The sequence below is a fragment of the Oculina patagonica genome, chromosome 1 (assembly GCF_052425735.1).
Source record: "Oculina patagonica isolate OP01 chromosome 1, crgOcupat, whole genome shotgun sequence".
Lineage (NCBI taxonomy): Eukaryota > Metazoa > Cnidaria > Anthozoa > Scleractinia > Oculinidae > Oculina > Oculina patagonica.
Genome location: NC_135758.1, coordinates 14124403 through 14145501, shown reverse-complemented (window position 1 = coordinate 14145501; position 21099 = coordinate 14124403). Strand labels below are relative to the sequence as shown.

The 21099-nt window shown below is 37.5% G+C and overlaps 1 protein-coding gene across 4 annotated transcripts; it reads right to left on the bottom strand.

Annotated features, from left to right (window-relative positions):
* Positions 1–4730: 4730 nt before the first annotated feature.
* On the bottom strand, positions 4731–21092 carry LOC144658001 (uncharacterized). Of its 4 annotated transcripts, none has more exons than XM_078518333.1 (3): positions 21048–21092; positions 16396–16507; positions 4731–5895 (listed from the first exon to the last, which is right to left on the bottom strand). In XM_078518333.1, exons 2-3 carry the CDS (start codon positions 16411–16413, stop codon positions 4858–4860), a joined length of 1056 nt encoding a protein of 351 aa, XP_078374459.1. In that variant the 5' UTR covers positions 16414–16507; positions 21048–21092; the 3' UTR covers positions 4731–4857. The 4 variants fall into 4 exon arrangements, with proteins under 4 accessions (XP_078374459.1, XP_078374465.1, XP_078374476.1 ...); XM_078518339.1 differs by having other exon boundaries at positions 16396–16504; XM_078518350.1 differs by lacking the exon at positions 16396–16507 and having other exon boundaries at positions 21048–21073.
* Between the last annotated feature and the right edge of the window lie 7 nt (positions 21093–21099).

Genomic DNA, 21099 nt, shown 5'->3' with positions numbered 1-21099 from the left:
ATCAAAATATCTCGGTGGCAAATTTAAAAAACTCAACATCATTCTAAAAAAATAGTTACATTTCGCCTCGATACCCGATGACAGCTTTGAAGGGATGATATGGAACAAAATAACCATGGGCCTGCTGTCGATAACGAACCATTAGCCGTTACTTGCTTTTGAATGCAAAAGATATATTTCACCACGGTTTCATTTCTTCGGAGTCTTGATTTTTGACAACTTTTTTTACTAGAAGCCTGCCCAGGAAGGTTCTTCCGATCTTTTTTTACACACCTCTGATGTTTATACTTCAGTATTCTCAGTGTTTTGCTATAATGAAAAACACAGCAAAAAATAACTAATTTAACACTGAATAAACTAATGCCGGTACCGAACGTTGCCACATGCATCTGGCGAGGGAATTGGGAATTTAGTCAAAGTACCAAACTAAAAGCATTATTTGAGAGGTTAACAAAAAGCTATAACAGTTATCAGATTATCACGCAGATCAAGAGCTAGGGGGCGTCTAATATATTTGGGTGCTAAGCTGAATTTTTGTTTTTCGAAGAAGTGCAATGAATAACTTGTATTTAGTACAAATTTATACAAAGACGATAATAAAATAGAACGGAAGTTCTATTAACTTTTCGAGTTTAATAGAACGCTGTGATGGCGTATCCTAATCAATTTAACTTGTCAGCCACGAAAATAATCGTGCAAAAAAATACATAACATAACATAACATAAATTATGTTACGTTTAAAAAACCACGAGACATTAGTGATGTCTGTTGATGCGTCCCCTTGATATATATGTACTGTTTGTACTATTTTTAGATTATTCGCGGGTTTTATCACGCAATGGAAATAACCAAAATACACCAGACTGACGAGGGTTTTTACCTTCTACGGTGTTCTTATCCTAATTGCTGAGCCGAAATGTCAAATTAGGCGAGATACTTCTAAATCGCCAATTTTTATGGCATTGAACATAGTTTACAAACTGCTATGCTTCTTTCAACTCCGTTGTCTCGATCATTATTTTGCAAAACGTATAATTACCACTGGCGTGTTTGATCCAGTAGGACAGGCAAAAAACGTTTGGTAACAACAGTCTCAACAAATGTTGAATAAAAACCGGAATTCTTCTCTGCATGTAACTGAAATGGTTTTTAAGTTCCGTTCCACCAAAAGAGAAAGGTACCAGCACAATACATTTCCACAGCTGCAGTTTAAAGTGAAACATTCTACATCAATGTTTCAAAGTGGATTTTATGCTAATCCCAAACTTTTTAAACTGGTAGAAATTACTTTGGAAAAAAAGAAAGAAAGAAAGAAAGAAAGAAAGAAAGAAGGAAAGACACGATTGCTTTGGGCTGCTTAAAAATATAAAGGCATAGTTGTGTTTACTTTGAACTGGAAGTAGGGGCTCCTGGAAGTATATGTTCTCAACTTGAAATCAAGTTTATGGTGATGTGGCAAGACGAAATTAAAGGAAACGGTAATGTAGCAAGCTACATGGATGGACTTATTCGAAAGAGACATGCCTTTTTAAATTTTATTTCTGTTTGTGTCATTAAAGTATTAAAACGTTTTATCAATAAGGATTATATGGATTTTTCTTACGGAGAATTTTCCACTTGAATTCCTTCGTATACATTTAAAAAAGGCTGGTATTCACTAGCGAAGGAGTCAGGGTGGCCCGAGTCGTAACCAGAAGCAGTGATTTCAAATCAAACTGAAGGAGTAGGAAGGAGTTTCCCATTTCGCTTATGACGCGTCGTTTATGTTCTAGTGAAAATTAGACCGTCGAAATCGCAACCAGAAAGGAAGTACTCAGTACTCGGAGGGTCTGAGAACTGACATTGCGATTGATTTGTTCTTCCGTTTCTGCTTGTGACTCCGACAATCTACTTTTCACTGGATCTTAAGCGACTAAGTCATAAGCGAAATCAGAAGAAAATGGAAACGTTCTGATTCTTCTACTCTGATTTCGTCGAGTTTATGGTACAATCGTTTACGTCTGTCCACACGAGAGCGATAAAAATAATCTTAAGCACTCTGACTTATTAAACGAGGACGCCCAAGTACGAGACTAACATTTGAACATGCGTTACGACGTCAGCATTTATAACATCTACTGTAAGCTAAACAAGCGAAGGACTTGCAAGTAATTTTTGGTGAAAGTGGAAACTGAGTGAAATACGGCTTTGCCGCATGGTAATGTGCTAATAGTTTATTTGAAGAACGATGACATTGAAATAAGGCTTAATTACCCAGGAAGTTCTTCGGAACGCGTTTATAATTCATGCTTGATTTTTACACGACAGCAAGACAAATCCTTTACAACTGAACAAAATTGTGGAGCTCAGGGCAATAAAAAAATTAAAAGACGCCTAAACACAGGTAGCCAAAGCTTAAGATACGACTGAAAATAAATAAAATGATCTGAAAACTTAATAAAATGATCTGAAATTATCAACGGCTTATTGTTTTATCTATCTTCTATTACATATTCATGTGAGCTTTGTTCTACGAGTGAAAATTAGCATAATATATGCTAATACTAAAATTGCTCTCAACTAGGGCTTTCCACAAGTTGCTCGGCAACTTTTTGGCAACTTTTCATGTTTCGAGCAACTTTTTCCCCTTCGAGCAACTTTTTTCCTCTCGAGCAACTTGTTGCATTTTGGGCAATTTCCAGGCCGAAGATCTCCGAAGATTATCCGAGTGTTGTTCAAAGGCCATACGAACCTTTCCGAAGATTTACGAAGTTTGACGAAGATTTTCGAGAAACGTCTGAAGACGTTTCAACTTTCGGCTCATTCTGCATTAAAACATTACAAAATCTCCTCAGCAAACATGACGTCATCATTTTAAAAATTTTCCCCTTGATATGTTATTTAGATACTTCTTTTGCTGTAAAATTGCATAAAACGGCTTAGAAACCTTTTTTTTGTTTAGAAATCTAACCCTCAAAGGAAAATTTGCATATATTTAAAGATATTTTCTTGATTAGAAGCAGCGTTTTTGGAGTTTTTGGAGCAACTTTCGAGCAACTTTTATTATCAGAAGCAACTTTTTTGGATTTTTGGAGCAACTTTTGAGCAACTTTTTGAGAAATTACGGGCAACTTTTTGGGAAATTTCGAGCAACTTGTGGAAAGCCCTACTCTCAACTAACAAAGCGAAGCGAAAGGTCGCACACTCGAGCCGTCAGAATGCCGACCCATGTTCACAAAATGAGCTGTAATTCTCAAAGTTTGCCATTTCTCACCCAAAACGCCTCAAATTCATAGGCTACGATAATCATCCAGAAAATACATACCGAAAAATTGCCCAATGTTACATCCTTTCCCCGTTAAAATGACATTATTTCAGTGGTAAACTTCAACGAACCATCCGTGGCCCGAGCTCTTCTGCATTTAATCATATGCAATTTGGAACCACAAAAGCCACTTTCTAGGGGAGGTGTATGGAATTTTGTTTGTTTACTTCTCATCCCTGAGCTCATGAATATGAGGTCATCATGTGTTGCACGAGACATTCCGTACACCTCCCCTAGAAAGTGGCTTTTGTGGTTCCAAATTGCATATGATTAAATGCAGAAGAGCTCGGGCCACGGATGGTTCGTTGAAGTTTACCACTGAAATAATGTCATTTTAACGGGGAAAGGATGTAACATTGGGCAATTTTTCGGTATGTATTTTCAGGATGATTATCGTAGCCTATGAATTTGAGGCGTTTTGGGTGAGAAATGGCAAACTTTGAGAATTACAGCTCATTTTGTGAACATGGGTCGGCATTCTGACGGCTCGAGTGTGCGACCTTTCGCTTCGCTTTGTTAGTTGAGAGCAATTTTAGTATTAGCATATATTATGCTAATTTTCACTCGTAGAACAAAGCTCACATGAATATGTAATAGAAGATAGATAAAACAATAAGCCGTTGATAATTTCAGATCATTTTATTAAGTTTTCAGATCATTTTATTTATTTTCAGTCGTATCTTATTAAGCTTTGGCTACCTGTGGCCTAAATTGAAAAATTTTGTTCGGCTCAACTGAATTTTATCAGCCAAAAAAAAGTTAGAATGTTAGGAAAGATTATTCATTTTAACCCCAAAAAGGATGGGTTGCTATCATAAATTCTTGGTGGGACAAACTTATTGTCAGTCTTGTTGTCAGTCTATGATCATTCCCTCTTGTCGTCCCGAGGTTCTTTGCGACCGTTTGGCTTCTAGTCTACTTCTGTTTTCTTTCATTCAATTTTGGTAATTGATGGCTCTTTACTCTCTTTTTTTTCTCTGGTCATCTTCCTAAAGTAAACAGTTTCTGAATTCGAAGTGCTTTTAAGAAACGTAGAAGGTATCATACATGTCGTCAAGCTATCTACATCATTTCTTATGACAAGCATCTGTGGTTGCATTGTTTTATGAGTGTATTCCGCAAGGTTGTCAAGGTCTTGAAGGTCTAATTTATGGTTTGAAATAAGTTCCCCTCTCTCTAATCCTCCCCCCTCCCCCTTCAAAAAGTTTCCAAAAGAAATAAGCCCCCGGGGGCTTATAGAGCTATTACGGCAACCCCGGTAATTTAAGAAAAATTTGAATATACGCGGGAAACTTCTATACTTATATCCCACAAAATCGTACTTTCAGGGAATTACGTATACCCATAGCCGCAAAGGACAATTTAAAGAGAGACAGAGAAACAGAGTGGAAGGTAGAGACATAGGCAAACAAGACATATGACACCTCAATTAAAATTGCTTTATTCCATTATTTTAAATATCCACATTACAATTATTTGAATCGCTTCCAAATATAACAGCATGTTATTTATTCGATTTTATCCTTTTAAAAACAATTTTTTTTGGAAAGCGTTATTTCTTTTCATTCAAGTTTTCCTGATTCGTCAAGCTGTCAGTGGATTTGTAGTTTGGTGCGGAGATTGTTCGTTTCTTTCCACACCATAAGCCTGGTGGGCAGCGTTTTTCAAAAGCTTCCAATGACAAACCCTCGTCTTTTTTGTCTGCTCCAGTCGCGTTTTCTTCGGTAATGGTTCTCTTCTTTCCGCACCACAGGCCTGGTGGACAACGCTTTTCAAAGACATCCTTAAGCAAGTCTTGCTTTTTGTCTCCTTCAACCTTAGTCGCCTTACTGGATGATTCTTCACTCATAAGCGAGCCGTCATTTTCCTCTGAAGCCTCTGGGATTTCTCTTTTCTTCCCACACCATAATCCAGGTGGACAGCGCTTCTCAAAGGTCTTGATTAATGAATGGTCGGGCTTGTCTTCAATTTGTTCGGCATGGGTAGATTTTTGACCGGACAACTCTCGCTTTTTTCCACACCAAAGCCCAGGAGGACAGCGCTTCTCAAACTGGTCGGCCATTTCATTTGCTTTATCTTCTTCAGTTGCTTTGTTTTCATTGTGACCATACACTTGTCTTTTCTTCCCACACCACAGGCCTGGAGGGCAACGCTTCTCAAAGGTATCCATTATCGATTCGTGGTTTTGTTCGGCCGCGGTCGATATTTCTTCGGGCAGATTTCGCTTCTTCCCGCACCAAAGACCAGGAGGGCAGCGCTTCTCGAATGTATTGGCCAAGTTTTCCTTGTAATCCTCAATCTGCGTGTTTGTCTTTGCTTCTGGTTTAGCTCCAGGAAAGCTTCGCTTCTTACCACACCATAAGCCTGGGGGACAACGTTTCTCGAAAGCGTTCACTTCTTCATCGTCGGATACCGTCGCTTCTTCCTCGGGGACTCCTCGTTTCTTTCCACACCACAGCCCAGGTGGACATCGTTTCTCGAACGTTTCTACAAAGTCCGAAGACGGCTCACTTAAATCAGCTTTCAAGGTGGAAATGCACGGAACATAAAGAATAAGAAGTAGAAGACCAGCAAAAATTGTCATCTTCTCCTGAAAAGTTAACGAAACGAATTTGTCAGTGTTAAAGGGGGAGAACCAAACTTCAGATCTTTTACTAAACGTGATGAGCTGTTGACATAACATAACATAACATAACATAACATAACATAACATAACATAACATAACATAACATAACATAACATAACATAACATAACATAACATAACATAACATAACAGAGCTGAGAGTGACAATAACTAAAATCAACCAACCATAGTCTTTATTACAGTCTTACAGGTCCAAGGTTTTTCGGGTTGAGTTTTAAACCTCTTTTTCTCAATGTCAACTTTTATTCGTACTGTTAAGACCTAGGGTTGATATTCTGCCAGCTCTCGCCCTTAGTTAATATTTTACTTGTTGACTGAGTGAAAAGGCCCGCAGACGGGGAACATTTCGTACGGATCAAGCACAGTTTTTTTTTACATTTCCCGCTGCACACTATTGACGATTACACAATAGTCATAGGCTTCCTTAAGCTGCCTGCAGATTTACTTGAGTATCAAATCGAATAAAAAGCTAAATAGTGTTAACATTGTATTGCGCATCCCTTTTGCGCATAATTTCACGTGTGATTTGCGCGCGCTTAAAAAATGGCTGCTTTTCTTTTTGCCTGGAGCTCGACAGAGAGGTAATTCGTCATTTTCTCGTTAACGAGTATGGCACGCTATCATTTTTTCTCTTTTTTTAGTTGAGTAATTTTATTTTATTGTAAAGTAAATATAGACCAATTCCAAGTGTAGAATAAGAAACAATGGTAGGAAACGTGAATTTGTATGGGTAATCAAATGATGGCGAGTAAAACTACAAGAATTTTGACTAAACGCAAGTGAAATTCTTTCCGAAATTGACGAGTATACAATTTGAGTACCTTTTAATAACACAAATAACATTTTCCATCGTGTTTTTTTGACTTGTTTGTTGTACCGAGAACTAAACTTTAATTCATATCAGTATGTACTAAACTTTAAGCCATATATGGGCTTTTAGATCGTTTAAAAGATATAATATCATGCGATTCTCTAACTACCGGAGGAAACACATTCCATAGTTTGCAGGCCATATATGTGAAAGATCTATGCATATGGAAGGAAGGGAGTTCCAGCCTTGTCAGTAGGCACATGTAAATTATACGAACATTCTTAAAATTAAAAAAAAAAACACTGATATAAGATGCTCCCTGATTGTGCAAGCTCTTGTACAACAGAATTTATGATTGAAATTCTCTGCGTTGTTCTAACAACTTAATATCAGCTAATTTTAAAAGGGTGTGTATGTCACAGTCTTTGAATAGCATAGAATAAATCTTAATATATAGTAATAGAACTTAATATATAGTAATTAGTGCTCTCTATTTTACCAGCGTCTACGTTAGAATCCTTTTTCCTGTTTATAAAAAAACTTTTTACATCTTCGCTTTCATCTATGCCAGTTTGCTTTGACCATATAATTAACTTTTAGTGACATTCTATAATTCAAAACGTCAGGACGACTTCAAAACAAATGGCTTCGAGTGGAGCGAGCATTTCAGATCATTCATGACGAATTTTAGCTAACCTTGTAAAGAAGGGTTGACATGTACAGGTAAGTAGACCTAAGTAGGATTCTTAATTACATGTAAGGGCTTTGTGTTTAAAAAATAAGAAAAATGCACATTAGCCCAGCAGTCTTTGGTGTGAAAATACATGTTCGCTCGTTGTAAAGACTGTCGTATGGTAAGTTTTCAGGCGCTTATTTCGATCAAAATACAAAATACTAAAAATAATTTACGATAAAGGGAAAACGTAGCTTGATCAGATGCGTTCTCGCCACATTGTGCTTGAGGTTTTTTAAGAAGAACTATTTTGACGTGTGATTTTTGTGAAAGATTTTGTAGGCTGAAATGATGTTAGGTAGGATACATTCGACGGAAAATAAATTTGTGCTGTATTTTATGTTCTGTGTGAAATGTGTTTACCGGGTTGTCAAGGAAAAAAAATCTATTTTCGGATTTTTCGTTTCTTTGGGAGCAAAGTATCCGTGTGATCTGAGATAAATGATCCAATTTTGGATTTTCTCGAAGAAATGAACTCTTAGTTCCAAAATTAACATCCGTTAGTCCGATTTTTTATGTCCTGGCAAAATGTTTGTTGTACTCTCACCATAGCAACAATAAGCTATTAACTTCAGGTAATACTAAAGCTGCCACAATTTCCATCGTTTCAAATGCAGATTACAAAAATTAAATTTAACACCTACTGGGAAGAAAACCGTACTGTGAAAAGAAAACTGAGATGAATTTCCGGTAAAAGGTACATCAAAGAGCAAAATTTCTATTGTGTTCATCATTTATTCAAATCTGAGTCTACTACCAAGTAAAAAGAAACTAACTATCAACTGCTCTCCGTGTTTACTTTGGCTTTGCTCCGCAATAAGAGCACAGAAAGACGCCCTCGGACCCATTTCACTAAAGCCGTGCGCGCTTATTACAAACTTTAGCTTGTTCAATTAGTTGTTGTTATAAAAACATGGATTCAATTCATGCTTATCATAAAATAGTACGTGGATTGGTGAGCGCTGTATAAATAAATTCCTTCATCGGTGATAAAGTTAATGTTAAGTTTCGATGGAAACTCAAATAATCTCAGTTTAATCGGCAGATTAATCGGGAAAAATACATGAAAATTCTATTTGCAAGCATATATTTTATTTTGTGTGTCCTGCACGGATTAAATTTAGTTTGTTATGTGTTTATCCTCGCCATAACAGTGAAACAGCCAACGTACCATCTGCCAAGTTTACAGCATATTTTGACCCAAATCACCATAATTGAGAGGAAACGCACATAAAAAGCCTGACTTGTCTTATTTTGATAATGGGTGGTAAATTGGCTGGAGGATAACAATGATTTTCGATAGCAAGCTGCTATAAGAATGGACGACGGTACAGCTGCACAGCGGCTGCGTTTTGCGTTTGGCAACTACCGCAAAGCGGAGATATAATAAATTCAGCAGGAAAAACGCATTGTGAAAAACCTAAACATTAAAAAAAATACTGATCTGAAGATTTTTTAACTTAGCTTGACTCACCATTACAGAAATTTTGTATTTCATAAAGTTTGTAGCGGGTTCCAGTACGTTTGACTTTCTGGAGAAGAACTCAAATCGTACACAATGAGAACGGACGAAATGGAGTCCAGACTGCCATTGGCAATGTTCTTCTTCGATATACTCTTTAAAGTAGATTCCTACTTAGCTACTAGTAAGCCGATGCTTATGTTACATGTTATTAATTAAATCCAATCGTGAGAACTCTTCAGTGTTTTAATTTGAGTCTACAGTGTCAGACTTTATCACGGATTAAATTTAGTTTGTTATGTGTTTATCCTCGCAAGTTTACAGCACATTTTGACCCAAATCACCATAATTGAGAGGAAACGCACATAAAAAGCCTGACTTGTCTTATTTTGATAATGGGTGGCAAATTGGCTGGAGGATAACAATGATTTTCGATAGCAAGCTGCCATGAGAATGGACGACGGTACAGCTGCACAGCGGCTGCGTTTTGCGTTTGGCAACTACCCGAACAGCGGAGATATAATAAAAATAAAAATAAATTAAAAATAAAATAGAAATAAAAAAAATTACTAGAGAGAAAGCCACATTAGTTCTAGCTCTAGCTAGTTTTCATGCGGGGCCTTTATGCAGATTGAATTGCAATTTTGGAAGTGTCAGGAGGGAGGAAATCCTGGGAATCCGGAGAAAAACCCACGGAGCATGACGAAAACCAACAACAAATTCAACCCACATATGGCACCTGGCCGGAATCGAACCCGGGCCACATTGTTGGGAGGCGAGCGCTCTTACACTTAAATTCGATTTGTTTATATGTCGATACGTCAAGAGAAAAGAGATAAAAAGGAATAAATTTTAGGCATTCTTGGCGGTTATATCGCTGTAATGAAACATGTTTAAAATTAAGACGATAGCCTGCTTTGAATTTATGTTCTCATCGTAACTTTTAGACTGTATAGTCGAAAAGCGTATGGACAAATACTGTATGAACAGGATCTCAATGGGGTGGGCATCTTTGACGGTTGACGGTTAAAAAAGTTGTTTTGACGGTTGATGGTTAGTTTTGGCCATTTGACGAGCGACGACGGTTAAGCCCAGACCCTCAGATATCGAAATGTTATTGCACTGTTTATTTTAAAGATTTATATCACTTCATGGAAAGAAATTGCTCTGTAGCAGATCGGACAGAGTTAAAAGTGCGAGTAACCCAGCTGAGCTAGGCATATTGTGAAAATTGAAAATGCTCACTTGTTAGAAATTTTTAGCCTGGTAGCCGAAAGATTATTGTTTTACAAAAAAAATTAACCAGAGAGCTTAAGTGTTTAAAGTAAGTTTAGTTGTTCAAAGCACTAGCTGAGTTGCCTTCCTTGGCGGGGGTGCTTCACGTTTATGTGAATAAAACTAGAATAAGGTAAATGTTAATTTGCTGTGAAATTTCTTTGATGTCGATCTGTTGCTTACTTAACAAAGATCATTCCAATATTTTAAATTGGTATTGGTTATTATTATAATGCAAAAAGGAAGAACTAATTGGTGGCTAAATCGCAACGTTCAGATAAAGACAGTTTTCTATTTTACTTGCTCAAAATAAAATTGTGTTGAAAGCATTGCTAAATATTTACCGATAAACTATATTTTACTTGCGCAAAATAAAATTGTGTTGAAAGCTTTGCTAAATATTTACTGATAAACTATTGTGTTAATACAATTGAAAATAAGATTATTTGCTCTATATTTCTCAAAATCTAATGAGGTTTTAGTTGATGAGTGGAAGCCATATGAAAATAAGATCAAACAGAGAATCAAGCACAATCCGACTCTTTTGGCAGAAAAATAATCATATAACATATTGGAAAAGTGTACATAGTTTCTTCTTCGATTCTGTACGAGAGAAGCAAACACGCAATAGCCGTTTAAGATGATAGCTGAAGACATTATCACACCTCCAAACTAAATGCTCAACCGGTAACCAAGTAAAGACTTTATAAAATGTACTCCAACTGAAAATGGTCATTCAAAGACCGAAACATGTCTAGTTTCAAAATCAAATGTATCGCTCTCTTTCAAAAAAATTTAGTCAGTCTGTTTCTATCCAGATCTTAAGTTTAAACCATTAAACTTCAAAGTGTTAAATCATCCGCATGGTAAGTTCAACACTTTTAAAAAACTGCCGAGATCAAAACTCGATTTCCAAGTTTAACTTTTGTGTGATTTTCTGGAGCCGACTACAGTTATTTCATACAATCTTCTGTAAAATAAAATAACAGAAAACCTTACCATTTATGGTTGCCAGATTTGGACCCTTCTCTGCCACCACGCAATATGAAGTGAATTTTTCGATTTTCACTAGCTTCTTTATACCCCTGAGTCTTCAATCCTATTATACTCGTGTCCCCTTCTTTTACAATAGAAAGTTAATGGGGTCAAACTGGAAGACGCCGTAAACAAAGCTTTACTGACGTTTTATAAAACCGACAATCAAACGGGTGATACGATAGCAATGTGGGCGGCGGTGAGGTCCAGCTGGGAGTGCAGGGTTTATTTAATTGGCGCTCTGGTGAATGCATCTTGGAAAGAATAGCTTGTTTTGGTTTTTCATTTAATATTATTCCTCTTAAATCCCCGTTGTTTATACCCGACTTCCCCATACGTATGGCATCTTTAGTTAAGGCCAGCATTGTTTGTGTTTCTCTCTTTCCTCTATTCATTACATGCAAGCCAGATGGCTGGGCTAACAGAAACCAAGATTCACCGTATTGCAACACTCTACAAAGTGACGTTCAAACTCTAATTTTAACGTCGAACTGAATTTAACCAAATGCACTGGAAAATTCGCCAAAATCATAACAGCATGTCTTGGAGACGTATTTTTACACACAAACGATATTTTGAGGCACATTTCTTATTTCCGTATCTAAAAACAAAGACTCTCACCCGTTTTCATTGTTGGAAGTTTAAGTACTTGATCCCTACAGGGCGATGTTTTTCATTTGTGGCAATGTGTAATTAAGTGGGCTCCTCAAAGAATCGCGCTGTTACTTTCTAAGGAACATTCATTATAAACTCATAAGGATTATCCCTAATGCGAGACGATCACCAATTTTTATTTTTTTATGTTAAATAAAGAAATGATAACTAATCCTGTGTCGTTCAAATAAATAATCGTCGGATCAGATCCCGCCAAATTTGGTACGAAGCTAAGTCGTCTAATTTCATCGATAAAGAGACAAAAATCAGGAAGTTTTAAAAGAATCGTGACGTTAGTGGTTTTCTCCAGAACTTGCTAAATGCCTTTTTTAACTGGCCATATACGTTACCTTGTTGGGATGTTCAACCCTCTATAATAAAAATTTTCCGACCGATCGTGCAATTCATAGGGGTAGTTACCTTGCGTGCAGTAACAAGTGTGTGATGGTATATCTCTGTTTGAAACAACACCAAAATGTTTTTTTTTGCTAAGTATAAAAGCTGAGAACGGTTTTCTGAGTATCGTGCACTTTCAATAAAATGAGTTATCTCATTATGCTTCCTATCTTTTCGATGCTATTGTGAACCGTATGCGAAGCACAGTAGTCAACCGGATGGCTTGGACTAAATTTTGTAAGGAGGATTTCTCGTACGTGCTTGGAAATTTCAATTCCGAATTATGCAAAAAGTTTGTTTGAAAAAGCTGGTATCCTTTGACCCCAAACGTATTTTTCATACACGCGTACATTGTTAACGGTCAAACACTAAAAAACACAATGAATATATCTTTCAGTTTGATTTACTAATACATCTGGTAGAAAGTTTATCATTCTTAACTCGTTACAGCTCATTAAAATTTGAAAATTAAAAACAGCGCGAAAATTTTCGTGTAATATGGATGTGACAGGCTTTGCTATGTAACAATTATTCCATATCATGAGCGCGCGATGGATATGAGGTGATGAAATAACCAACAAGCGCGTAGCACAAGTGGGTAAAAATCAGCTCATGTCCAACAAGCGCGATGAATAATTGTTTTAGTCAATTCTCACCTCAGTTACGGATGGGGCGAATACTCGCCTTCGGCGAATAATTGTTAATTATATTAAGGGTATAGACGAAAATATCACCGCTTATCGCTGAATATGGCAACGATTGTGATAAAACAAGGAAACAGAAAGCAAGCTGTCTTCAAACCTCTAATTGTATCTGAAAGCGCCTCCAGAAAATCACTAACTCGAAGACTAACTCAGTCGACAGAACTTCCTCTACTGAACAGCTAGTTCGCCTCTGATATCTGTTCCAGCTGGAAATAAGAGGAACTGTTTTTGTTTTCTTGGACCTGTTTAAGTAGAGGCTGCATTTTAAAGAACAAGGAGGCAGTTTAAAACATGTAAAATAGTCACAACTCCAAAGAACATCTTGCAAACTTTTAAAAATATATGTATAAGCAGGCACAAAACAGACAGCTGGTGTAATATTTCGGTTCTTATTGCAAGACCATTATAATTACAATGCAGAGAAATTTTAAACAGTGAGATGGTAAAAAAACACCAAAGAAACGCCCCGACGTCCGCGAGAACAATTTCATCTGCAGCGTAGCGGGCTAACTAAAATGGTAATCAAGCAGTGCGAGGCCCGTCTGGGCGCTCATATATGCTTTCTCTTTCAAAGAACACTAAATTATTTGGTAAAATTCTATTCTCAGTTAAATTTGCATTAAATGTTCTTATGACAAAAAGGTTCGCAGGTTAAGCGACCGATCCGCAAGCATCTGAACTATTGCGCAAGTTACGTTGTATTTTGACGATCCTAGCGTAAGGCTAATCAAATGCAAATAAGTGACGATAAATAAAAATGTACAGTGATGCTAAACCTGTCAAACCTGTTTCCTATAGTACAAGCATCGCAAGATATCCGTACTCGTTTGTGCGTTATTCCTACTCTACTGAGTGGAGTTACATAACCTTTCCAGCTCAACCCGTTCGCGGCGATTTTGTATTTCCACCCTAACCAAGCTAAGCTTTAGTTTTTATTGACCTTTTTTCAGATCATTGGCAGAAAGTCGCCATTTTTTGTGTTGTTTTAAAATTGAAATTAGATGAATAGCTTAATGTCCTGGCGGAATATGGAAGCCTGGGATTAGCGTAGTGTGCAAACGAAAGAGAAAGAAATTGAGTCTTGATTAAAACCTGAAAGGGAAATCATATTACGTTGGAGTGGAAAAACAACTGTTCCTATGGTTGTTTGTTCTCCTGAGTTTTTTAAGACAGTAAGAGTTTTAGTATATACAAAGTTAGCTTTTGAAGCCCAGTTGTTTGATACTTGTATTCAACGAATTTAACATTTCGTCCTTTTTTAACATCATTTAATATTTCGTCTTTTCGTCCCGCGTAACATTAGCTGCGGAACTAATAGAAGCGAAATGTTATAGATAGAGAGATATTTTAACTGTCGTATGGTAAAAAAAAAAAGAAACGCCCCGACGCCCGCGAGAACAATTTCATCTGCATCGTAGCGATGTTGTAAAAATCACGAATCAAATCAGAAATACCCGACTTCACGTATTTGACTTATTTAATTTTCGGCTCTACTAACTTAAAAACAAACCTGTTATTCACATTGCCTTACAATTTACCCCCAACTTTAATATCAAAAAAGGTTTTCACAACTGGCCCTAGGAGTGAAAAACAAGGATGGCGGGGCTGGTGGGTGTCTAGAGGCTAGAACACCTACTGACGTCAATCACGTCATTCTCTTTGCCGAACATCGTCACTGACGTCACTCTCTTTGCCTAACATCGTCACCGGAAAGAATTAACAAAAATTGATATAATAAGATGACGCGCGCTCATCCTTCGGCCTAAGAAAAGAAAAGGAAAATTTTTTATCACCTTCGGACAAGAATACTATCACAGAAACATTCACCAATGTATTGTGTTCACAATCAGTTTTGTCTGAGCTGGCTCTCAGCTGCGCTGTCATTGTCAATTCAGCTAGTAGATATTATTAGTTGCGGTTGCTATTGTTTCGGCATGCAGTTGGCCACCAAAAATATTCGAAAAACAGAATGTTTCGGGTTGTTGTAAAACAACAGTGAATTTAAGAGCCTTGAATAAATTGGTAAGAAAATTACGGTGAATTTGAGCCTGAAAAAAGACAGCATATCTCGGCTAGGGAGTTGTTTTTTGCGCAATAGAAGTACGCACTCTGAGTGCTGGATACGGGACCTTTGAGGGCGAATGAATGACCCAAGTTGGATACTCTTACTGTTTTATCTTTTCAATATGTTTTCGTTAAATCAACCTGATCTGAATTTCCTGATTTTTTTTACTGTCTTTAAATTTCTTTTTCAGATTATATTTTTAAATCTCTGGGCAGTTTAATTACCACACACCGTTTTTTTCTCGATTAAACGTCCCAGTCGTTTATTACAAACTTAGCCTGGTAGACCTGGCGTTTATTTGACTGCTGCAGCTTATTCGAGCACGGAGTTATTAGAGAACGGGTTTTGTAACTATTTTTGATAGACTTGCATATTTCCATCACAACTACAGCACTTTACACCTCAAATAAACGCCGGGCTACTTACAACTCCACCTGCAGGAAACCCGGCGTTTATTCGAGACAAGGAGTTTATTCGAGAAAATACGATACCTTACTTTATTTTAAGATGAGTTCTTTTTGGTGAAGGAGCCCCAAAGAAAAATATTTCAGCCGTGTAGAAATGTGGTTTTGCTCAGTAGTGTGTATTTCCCCTTGAAACAGGACTTTTTTCTCTATGACTAAAAGCCACATTTGTAGAATAGAATATAATAATAGAAAATGAATAAAAAATACCCATCGGTAATTTTAAATAACTAGGCCATTTTTTTTCTTAAAAATCATAGAACTGAATTTGAATGTTCTTCATAACGTGGACTCTTCTTTATATCACATTATTGGGTAGGAGTTAACCTCCAATCATCCCCTCCCTCTTTTACATCTCTTACCACAGTACGATTCTCGATATTATCTCTTTCAAAATAAACGCCTGATCGCAGATTAGGTGAGAGTCATTCAGTCATCTGATCCGCGAATAAGTTAAAACGGCCGGGCGATGACGTTCTCAGTGATAGCTTTTTAAAAAAGGTTTGCTCCTTCTATAGAAAGACTCATTCATATTTCTAACTTAACTTCGCTGTATTTTATTACTGTTTAGAAAGTAAAGTTGAAATTAGTTTTCATTTACAACCTTCAGCCTGATTGCCACGTACTCGATATTGACACTCATAAAGATCAAGAGCAAATCTGATTCTCAAAAAATTGTGTTCTTGTCGCTTAAAATATAATACGTACATTTCCTCGATTTAATTACATAGTAACGTAGTTACATAAGTCAAGTACAGTATTGGCAGAGGGGTTTAAGCAAAAGCCAATATAATGCTATTGAAGAAAGGTTACCATGAATCTTAAAAGAAATCAAAAACACGTACCAGAGCTGATTGCATCATGTGTATTGTTCGCTTCAATGGCGGCTCTTGTCAGCTGCACTCTGATTGTGTCGTTCAGTTAGTAAGCTCACTCGGTATTGAGTGTTGGAAGCTGCTGAAATTCAATAGTTTAGTTAGTGGGCTAAAGCTATGAGCAGCCTAAATGAACCATCTTGTGTCTTTAAACGGAAATTAGCTCTTAAAAGGACTTGGTAAACACGCCAGCTCCTATGGTCATTAAGTCCTTGAAATGATGGTCAAATGCGTTAATTTGTTGGGAAATTGGCATTTTAAATTGTTTCAATAAGTGCCAAAAGGGTGCTGATTACTTCCGAGAATTGAAAAGTCAATTTAATTCAACGAGGTATACGGTGTTCTTCTTTTTGCTCTTAAATGTTCAAACAAAAATACGTTCAAATTTGTGCGGATAGATAACTAATATTTGCACATAGTTTAGCTAGAACTATCTATTGGAAGGCCACAAGCCTCAATAAATGATCATTAAATGAAAAAGGATTCCCCGTGTATTTAAATACCTATGTTGACATAATAGTAATTCACTAGCCTTCCGCTTGAGTTATCTACACCAAATTAGTAAAAAAAATCTGCCTGCAGGTGTAAATTACTTATCAAGGTTACGACCCTCGTTAGCTTGTGGTTTTGTCCTATAATAAATGTTTTTGTTGTTAAATGTCGTCAAAGGAAGCCCATGCCCTTTAAAATTTTCGAGCTAAAATTTAAATAAGTAGAGAGAAACAAATGACGTTTTAAATTATATTTACTTGGCGTCAAATATAACTCAGGAATTATTGTATTTGAGAAAATTCGAAGTCATAGAATGAATTTTGTCGGCTGGGAATTTTAAAGCGTGGTAAATTATGTATACAAGTTAAAAGGTATCTTTTTGGTCCCACGTTTTGGATGTCAGATTTTTGGCACATTCACGAGCGTCAATTACTTTATACATGACAAAGAAAACGTATATTGCAACACAAAACCTCTTTTAATTGTTCTGATTTAATGGACGCCCTCATTCATAATGCTGGAAAAGGGAGGGACTTGATTTCTTTGTATAAATTCAATATCCTTTTTCACTGAATAAAGTAAAAACTTAAATGATAAGTGGCCGGCTTTAATGCAAGCTTATTCTTAAAAGAGTATAGAAAAAATTCTCCGTATGACGAAACTCTTGATAGGCAGTTTTTCTTTTTTGTTGTCGTTGCTAACGAAACGATGGTCGAAGTTTTCTCTTCGACAAAGATGCAACATAGTTTAAAAAATGAAGCACGACACTGATTAAATCTAAAATGCAGTGGATTCATAAATAAAATAAATTAATAAAAGTGATGAACGTTCAAAGAAATAGATACCCTACATTACGGATAGCCTCTTGAGGCGGACAAGATCAAGAGCTCCTATTTGCTGGAAACCCCTCCAAAAGATGTGTTTATTTTACGCCAGAGTAATGCTGAATGAACTACATTAATCATGCCGCAGATTCAATGACAGCCTAAATCCTCTCTGCATACTTGCGGTACACACCAGTTCAACACAGTTTTGCTGCATGCTTCTAATCATTTTCACCATTTAACCGTGTTAAAAAGGCCTTTGCTGTAAAGAACGAATTCTTAGCTTCTATATTGCACCACGTTTGGAACAGAGTAGAAATAAATGGCATACCTCAACAAAAATTTGAACTGAAAAGGTGTTCTCCAGTTGCTGTCGCCTTCTTTACGCTTGTGATAAGCGGAGTATTTAGGGAGTGCTGCTCTAAATCACACAATAATAAAAATAAAATAAATAAAAAACAATGTGCGCATATATCGTGTTAATTGATAGTCAACTGACGTTTTATTGTTCCTTTGTTCAAGTTCTATTATGATCATAGTAAAGATACATTGAAAGAAATGCCGCTCGATTAGTGTTGCTTCAATACCGTGAACAACTACAAGACTTTCGTATTCAAACAAAGGTTTGCTGATGATTTGACGATACTCTGATCGTACTTTGCCAATACTCTGTTGACGATACCCTGAGCCAAAAAATAATCTTATTGCTTTATTGGCCTAGATTCGCTCACTCCTATTGAAACACAGATATAACTATTCCTAACTGTTTATAAGAAAAAAAAGAGAAATTAATTTTATCATTTTGAAACTCAGTGATTTCAGTCTGAAGCTCTAGCTAGCCATTAGTATATAAAATTCATTGGAATACCGTGTGTTATTACACGACTAAGGCGGTCCGAGGGCCGATAGCTAAAATCAAACATTTCCGGTCCCGTGAGGGCCGACATTTTCCCTGTCCGGATCGGGTATTGTCCCCAATGATCCCGCGCGATTTAACGCAAGATGGCGGAAAATGGCTTATTCCTTTAGGCTCCTCGTGGAGCAAATGGCGTCAACAATACTTCGCCATCGAACTCCATTTGCTTCCGCATTCTCTCCTCTGTTTCAACTGATGTTCCTCAGTTGATCTTCTCCAGGCCTTAGCAGGTCTTCCTACTTTTCTTTTACCCTGCAGATTCCACACTCAAGGCCGTGCTTGGTTGTATCAGTGCCTGGTTTTCGCAGTGTGTGGCCTAACTAAGCCCATTTACGTCTAGTCATCTCAGTTGGTATATGCTCTTGTCCTGTCCTGCTCCAAAGTTTTTTGTTACTGATCTTTTCTGGCCAGTGAATCTTGAGGATCTTTTTGAGGCACTTGTTGACAAAGCTTTGTAGCTTATTTGATAGAGCTTGTGTCACTTTCCAGGTCTCTGAGCCATAGAGAAGCGTAGCTTTTACATTAGTAGTGAAGATGCGCAGCTTGGTTTTGGTAGCCTTTTCCAGGCGTTCGGTTAGTTGGGCAGCGCGAAAAACGGCGAGCGAAAAAAAATTAGGGGAGGGGTGCTACCTCGCCTTAGTCCCCTCGCCATTTTTTCGCTCGCCGTTCTTCTTGCCGCTTCCCAACTAACCGAACGCCTTGGAACAGGCTAGGATTTGGTGGAAATCGATGAGGCATTCCAAACAGCTTGACGAACGCCAGTCTCGCTTTTCTTATTAAGTTGGCGGAAAGTACGAACAATAGTTTTCGTATAAATCACTGCAAAACTCCAGAATGGATGACTCAGAAATGCCCTCCTTCGACCTTCAAATTCAAGAATTTCACGGTGAACCAGCTGAAATGACGGAATGCTCGCCTACAAGCGAGACTTTTCAACGAAATGATGACCGAACAGCTATCACAGTGAAATTAAATGCGAGGTCGCTAATGATAGCCAAGAGCTAAAAGATTTTATTTCTGCGCAATGGTCAAGCAATACAGTCAAGAAAACGAAGTCCGATATAAGAGCCCTTCAGCGTTTTTGTGCCAGTATTAACGAAACCATCCTGCGAGCACAGATTGATAAGCAAAACCTCGTAGTAGTAAACTTTGTAGGAACAAGTGGAAAAGCGCCTAAAAGATGATTCGAGAAGAGCATTAAATGGCATTATAGTATGTATGGGTTTTAAAAATATTCCGGGGAAAGATGCCCCCGGAACCCTCTATCATAAAGGGCCTTGGGGCCGAATTCATATACACACCGAATATAAATGATATAAATCCGTTCCAGTAGGCCTGCAAACTATTAGGACGCTCAACGCAAAATCCGATTCGGCCGAAAATGAATATCGCGCAAAATCTACGAATGAATAATGGATAAATCAGAAAAAATGAAAGGAATAGTGAATAAGTAAGGTCCAATTATTCGGCTTCTACTCCCGATTATAAGTTGATGGAGACCATAAAAATCAGCAATACTGAGTTAGCAAAACTGTGTTATTGTAAGGTCGAGCGGAAGCTAAATTACAATTAAAATCGCCCATTAAATAAAATTCGATATTCTAAGCATCAAGCTTCCAACAAGGGTTTCGAAATGAGAAAAGATTTCGGTTGATGAATTAGGGAGGAGACCTGTATCAGGTAGCAATGAGAAATGGATCGAGGTTTACGAATCTCAATACATTTTTAACACTTAGGTCAGGGCGTAAAGAGAAATTTAAGTTAGATCGAAAATAGATACAAACAACTCCACCTAACCTACCATTACACTCTCGATCGTGGCGAATGTTTGAGACCACGATCCCCTAGGCCTGCAAAGGACCCTTTGGTGGTTCCTTGCATTGCATTTTGGTTACCGGGCCAGAGATGAATCGCAAAAGCTCTGCTGGGGGGATGTCGAAAGCTTCATGTTTGGCGAACGGAGAGAAGGTCAACAGCCCGCCAAGGAAACACTGAAAGTGCCGTAAAGGATCTTCTCCCCCAAACTGTTCGCAAGTTCTAGCGATTCTAGATGTCTGGTGAAATTTTACAAAGCATTCGCAAACCACAGGCCTGAAAGCAGTGTTACGCAAAAAATCGAACACCGTATAACATGGTACCGAGGACGATTTTTCGCAAAACTTTTGACTCGGCAATTGCGCAACACGTTGCTATTTTTTGTGTGAACCCAAGTCAAAAACTCGCAACGCAAGATGACGAATATTTTGAAAGTTTGCCTGTGTAACAGGATGGTCGATTTTTCGCGTAAAGTTCTCGCAAAAAATCGTTGTAATTTGGTCCAAGATTTACGAGAAAGTTGTCCCGTGGAACACCGTCTTGAGGAGATGAAGAAACCCAAAGACCCGTTTTACCTGGCAGTGAAGCACAAAAGAAAATCCGACGTCTACTTCTGGTATTTGGGTA